At 32.2% G+C, this 6352-nt stretch overlaps 1 protein-coding gene across 1 annotated transcript; it reads right to left on the bottom strand.

Moving 5' to 3' along the window:
* Positions 1 to 391: 391 nt before the first annotated feature.
* LOC107869862 (putative disease resistance protein RGA3) lies at positions 392 to 3840 on the bottom strand. The gene is given in 4 exon segments (NM_001324977.1): positions 392 to 1893; positions 1896 to 1934; positions 1936 to 2933; positions 3390 to 3840. Coding segments are annotated over 4 exon segments (2874 nt in total). The 5' UTR covers positions 3820 to 3840; the 3' UTR covers positions 392 to 486.
* Positions 3841 to 6352: the final 2512 nt, after the last annotated feature.

The raw sequence follows: 6352 nt of genomic DNA, 5'->3' as shown, positions 1-6352 counted from the left end.
TGAGACAGAGGAAATAGTAAAAGAGAACATGAATTGTTCTGTTTCCCCCCCCCATTTAGTTGCCACAATAATAACCATGCAGAGTGATAATCCACAACTGCTTGCCAATAATTAGAACCAGTAAACCATTTTTTGGATTTAACATTAACAAGTAGTAGTTACCCATTCACTTCTGCACTCCTCTTAAGGAATTATTGTGTTTAATTTAACATGATGCCCAGATTAATTAGTGTATAGGAGTAGTCTTTTAATGAACTTGAGAAATAACTTGAAATAAGTACAATTAATGCTAATGTTAAGTCGAGAAAAAAAATGTGTTTCTCTAGGTATGTTAAATTGAACAAGTAATTAATGCGAAATTTTATTTTTAATATAGAACAGAGGGAATATAATACAAATCCGAAAAGATTGTTGATTTGTTTCCAAAAGAAAATCAGAAAATTACATCCAATGACAGGAAACTCACAAACAAAGAAACAATTACAACTAACTCTCCATAATAAGCAGATTAGGAATGTGAGCAATTTTGCGCCAGTCTTCTCCTATTCCCTTCACACACCGGTCTTTCACTTTTGGACTGCCAATAACTGTTAAAGTTGTGAGGGCTGTTAGGTTCTGCAATGCCTTGGGAAGACTTTCTAGTGCGGAACAATTTCTAATTACCAGACTCTTCAAAGCATTGAGACTAGCCAGGCTGGTAGGCAGCTCGTTGAGTTTCTTTAAGTCATAGATTTGCAAGTATTTGAGATACGCAAGGCCATTGAACATCTCGTCTGGGAATGAAGTTGCTTCGTGGTTACCAAGAAACTCGAGGGAAGTAAGAGTGCTAAGGTTGGATATTGAGCTCAAACTTTCTGCATCTACCTTCCCCCTAATTTCCAATTTCTTGACAGAAGAAAGGGTTGGAAAAACAAACATAGGGCAAGACGAAATGTTCATCTCTTCAAGCATGGGGAATTGCTCCTCTCCTTCCTTTTTCATCAATCCTTTTAGATTACGAAAGCCCTTTATATGAAGTTTTCTCAGGGATGGAAACCACCTTCTTGTGGGGCTTCCAGAATGAACATCATCCTCTTCAAAATACTCCACCTCATCACTCCCGAATGTTAACTCTAGACTTTCTAGACAAGGCAGCTCACCAAAGGGTGGCAAGCACGAGCAGTTTTTACAATTACAAATGCTAATAGATATGACCTTTTCCAAAACTGAGTGATTTATCCAGTTTGGAAAACGGAGTCCTCTGAAGCCAGTGATTTCTAAATGTTTCAGATTGGGGTGTGGTTTGAGGGCTTCAAGCACTTTAACTTCATGTGATTTGTATCTATGTGGTCCACCGATATCCCAACTCATGCTTAAAGATTGCAGATTTGCTTTTGCAGACAAATTGGCTTCTATCGCATCTCTATCATTATTCACTCTCTCAAGGTGTGTGATTGAAATCGAGCCATAGAGATTTAGGTTTCGTAGTTCACCAAGTTGATAACCTTTCTTCCTTCTCACTTCAAAGTGACCTAGAGACTTGAGGCATGTCAACGATCCTATCCTTGGTGGCATAGAAGTCAATGGACAGCTATCAAGTAAAAGATTTCGAAGACTAACAAGTTTACTTGTTTGTTTTGGCAAACAAGTAAGATAGAAGCACTTTCTTAGATCAAGAGTCTTCAGATTTTGAAGCTTGCATAAACTCTCTGGAAGACTACAAAAGTCATTGTGAGACATGTCCAGATATCTTAAATGTATTAGATCTCCAATGGAAGACGGTAATTGCTTGATTCCTAAGCTACTTAGATTTAGCACCCTTAACGAGATAGATGTTTTCAAGAGCGAAGGAGAGTAAGAAGACACCACTTCAGCAAAACCAATGGACATCCTATTCTTATAGTCTTCTGAATTTATTTCGCGGATATTGCTGCTTGATGTGCTTGCTGAAAAAAGAGATGTAGCCAAATCATGGATGAGATCATGCATCTTGAAAGAAGTTTTACCAGATTTAACTTCAATCTCTTGGAAGAAAGACCTCATGTATAATTCATTCCATACTTCATTACCCATATCTTCTACCTCCAAGTAACCGTGTGCCATCCAGAGAGTGATGAGATTTTTCTTTTCCATTTTGGTGTCCTTTATGAATGTTGCGCAATATGCAAAACATCGTCTGGAATCAACTGGAAGATGATGACAACTCAACCTCAGGGCAGGCAAAATAGAATTTTCATCTTGAGGCAAATTCCATATCTCACTATCTCTCACATTTTCCCATTGTCTTACTTCTTTCTTGGAGCGCAAAAGACCTCCAAGAGTCTTGGCTGCTAAAGGCACACCACCACATTTTTTCACAATCTTCTTTCCGATAGCCTCAAGGCTAGGACTTATTTCTTCTTGATTTCCAAATGCGCGTTGCCTGAACAACGACCAACAATGGTCTTCAGACAGATTTGACAATTTATATGGTCGCAAAGTTCCCATAATTGATCCAACCATTTCAAGCCGAGTAGTGGTTAGAACAGAAGCACCATTTGCTCCAACATTCAAGGCTGCTCTTAGATTATCCCATTTCTGTTGATCTTCATTCCAAACATCATCCAAAACAAGAAAGTACCTTTCTCTATTCAGCAACTCCTGAAGCTTCTTTTGAAGTGGAGCCAAGTCCATGTCACCAAGTGGCCCTTCAATAGATTCTACAATTGCCTTTATCAATCTCTTCTCATCAAAATCTTCTGAGACACAAATCCATATTTTGGGATTGAAATGCTCAGTTACTCTCTGATCATTGAAGACCATTTGGGCAAGAGTCGTCTTTCCTATACCCCCCATACCAAGTATTGGGAGGACTGAAAGTTCTTGAAGACCACAAACATCTTTTGTCAAGATTTCCACCATCTTATCTTTATCTTTGTCCCTTCCATAAACTTTTGGTTCAGTTAAAACATAACCTGGTCCAAGCAATATCCACACGTTAATATTGTTACATTCAAGCAAATTACGAGTCAGCAGATAATAGAGATATGAATGAGCTGAGGAGGAGACATGTGAAAATCATGCTTGAGTTGCATAATTGGCAAAGAAGTAATAAAAATATATTTTTAAAGTTTCTATATTTCGAACAGCAATCATTTTTAGAATTGATTGAAGTGAAAAATGCATTAAGAATGATAGAGGATTTCATAGCTTTTTCTTATTTATGAAATCACTTTCTATGTTTCTACGTGGAATTAAGTAAATCATTGAGTGAGTTCCTACAGTATTGAATTCACAGTTTTTTCGTGGTTAATTTTACAAGGTCTAAACAACTCAGTTTTATTTTTTTGGTCAAAAACACACATGAATTTGACAATTGCCAAAAAAATGAATATAAACTAAGTTATCTTAAACTTATTTAAGATGAACACCTGTTTCCCGCCTAGCAATCTGTCTCTCTGTAATCTTTTCCTGCAAGTGAAAAAAATCCGTTTTTTCTCTAGCAATTGCATCTAGTTTCTCCATCATCTCTTTCATCCTTTTCCCAATCTCGGAGCGGAAGGTGATAATCCCAGGATGATAACGCCCTAATCGGGACTGCTTGAGTTTTGTTGCCTCATATTTACATTCGTCCAACATGTCATCAATTTTATATGCAGCAGCATTGAGTTTCTGTAACCAGTTCTTTATTGCCTTGTCTTTGAGTTGCTTCTCCTGAGCATCTTCAAGCACTGCTTGGATTGTTGAAAACCTGCTTGAAAGTCTTTCCAACTCATTTTCAAAACCGAAAAGCAACGCAAGTTCTCCTTCAAGGAAAGAAGTGATATTGTCTATCACAACTTGAATGAGAGTATCAGCCATATGTTGAATATTGTGGTAGCTTGAGTTTAGAGTTGAGAATTGTAACGCAAAGTTGATGAGTAAATAATGCATCTTTTATTTCTTGGTTAAAGTTGGCTAATCAAATGAATTATGGGGCCACTTCTTTTTGTCGAGGGTCCATTGGTGATTGAACATGATTTGATTTGAAATTTAATCATCCAATTTGAATTTCGTAAATTCTTATACACGTCATGTGTTACACTTTAAATCTGAGATTATTTTGAGAAAGGGAATATAAATTTCACTGCAAGAATAAAAAGGATAAATAAACTCTTGTAAGTTAAATTGCACAATCCAAATCTCCAGACAAATTTTAGGTACACAATGATGATTTTGAAACTAAATGGAGTACGTAAAATTGGCGTTTGCTAGAAAATAAATGTATGATTTTTTTAATAAGAGCTTAACTTGGTAGTTGACACAACCTACGTTCATTTTTTTTTCTTGTTTAGTACTTGCTAGTATTTAATTTAGGACATCTTTCAAAATTCATAAATAGAATAACTATTTTATTATATTATATTTTTAATATAATAAATTTAATATTTTAAAAAATACATTGTAAAACGATTATTATTGATTAAATAAAATTAATAAAAAATAGACATCTATTTTTACTAATCGATGATGGAGAAAGTACTTGCTTCGTTTCATTTACTTGCTTCGTTTCATTTTACTTGATCTCTATACTAAAAATAATTATTTTAATTTACTTGTTTAATTGTAAAATCAAACAAGTATTGTTACTATTCTATTTTTTTTTATTCTTGTATTAAATAATTGCATAAAGTAATGATAATAAAATTTAAATTTTTAAGATGTTATTAGTAAAATTAATTTAGTAAAATATATTCTTAATTAATATTTTTTTTAAAAATATGCACAGTTAATAAAAATCAAGAAAATATGCACACTGATTGCCCACATCTGTCCACCATATAGGTTCCCAAAAAGGTCTCCAAAAAAGCAGTGTCTTTTTCTTTTGGGGTCCAACAAAAAATAGTGTGTTTTCCTCTTTGTCAATATATTTAACTCTCTATTTTATTTTATTTGATAAAAAATTAATAATTTTAAATTAATTTTATTATTAATGTTTTGAAGTCAGGGACGGCTCAAGCGCATTAGAGGCCTAAGGCCAAAATTAAATGGAGGCCTTAAATTTTACGTAAAAATTATTTTTTTTGTATAAAGTCTATTGCGTTCAATCTTTTTTTGTGACATAGTATTCTAAATAAATCAAATTTATTTGAATTATTCTTTTTTATATAAAAATAATATTTAAATCTTTCAGAGAAATCTATGATCTATTATTACTAAAAAAAAATAAGGCCCCTCAAATTCAGGGCCTAAGGCGTTCACCTTTTTTCTATAAGGGTAGAGCCGCCCTTGTTTGAAGCTATGGATTTTTAATATATATTATTATTTTATATAATTATTTAATATTAAAAATGAAAAGAAAAAATAATATATATATTTTTTATTTTATAAATTAGAAAAATAATTTGAAATTTTTATTTTTATTAAATGAATCAAGTAAAATGATGAGAAAGTATAAATTGACATGTGCAGCTTCTGCCCCGTTTGTACAAGTTTTTCTTTCCAGCTCTCCTCTTTCTTCCTTCATTGATACTCACTTCCTTCGCTCCTAAAAATTGGGTTACATTTAAATTTTAAAGAACCTAAAAATTAATTTTTGACTCAAATATTACTTTTTCTTCAAAGGTTTTGAGATTTTAAATTTTTTCGCAAAACTTAGACAATTTTTAACAAAAACTTTTATAAGATACTTCCTCTGTCTATCTTTATCTGTCAATTATTGACTTACATATTTTTCAAAAAATAATATATAATTAGAGTAATTTTATTATATCATATTTTAATATAATACATTTAATGTGTTGAAAAATATATTAAATAGTAACTACAGTTAATATTAAAGGTGAAATGAAAAAAATTAGATAAATCATTCATTTGATATTTAAACTATACAAATATTATTAGATATTTTATTTTTATTAATACGAACACATAAATAAATGGAGGAAAATAATATTTTATTTTTATTAATACGAACACATAAATAAATGGAGGAAGTACAATAATTGCAATACCTAATGGGCCCCTTCATAAAGTTTTCCAAAACTTTTGGTAGTGCAACCCAACTTTTCACTTTTTTTTTTTGGAGTATATCTTCTTTTGTTAGTCGGAAGATGTTTTTAATTTAGTTGATAATTGCGGTAACTGCGAATCAATTTTACTATCTTTTGGATTTAATTATCAATTTAGAACATTTAAAAATTGATGATCGATAAACATGGCTTTTTTCGTCTTGTTAATTTCTCAAGTTAACTTGTTGAAGGGTAAATATTGTGGTTGTACTTAAATTAAATTATTGTATTGTTGCATAAAAACAGTTGAGTTTTTCTAGCCAGCCATTCGATTTTGAGTTTGTCACACAAGAGTCAGTTCAATGATGACAATTATGCTTCAGTTCCAAGCAAATTGACATCCT

This window comes from Capsicum annuum, chromosome 1 (genome assembly GCF_002878395.1).
Source record: "Capsicum annuum cultivar UCD-10X-F1 chromosome 1, UCD10Xv1.1, whole genome shotgun sequence".
NCBI classification, from domain to species: Eukaryota; Viridiplantae; Streptophyta; class Magnoliopsida; order Solanales; family Solanaceae; genus Capsicum; species Capsicum annuum.
Note: the sequence above shows the minus strand (reverse complement) of the source record. Positions and strands in the feature narration are given on the sequence as shown.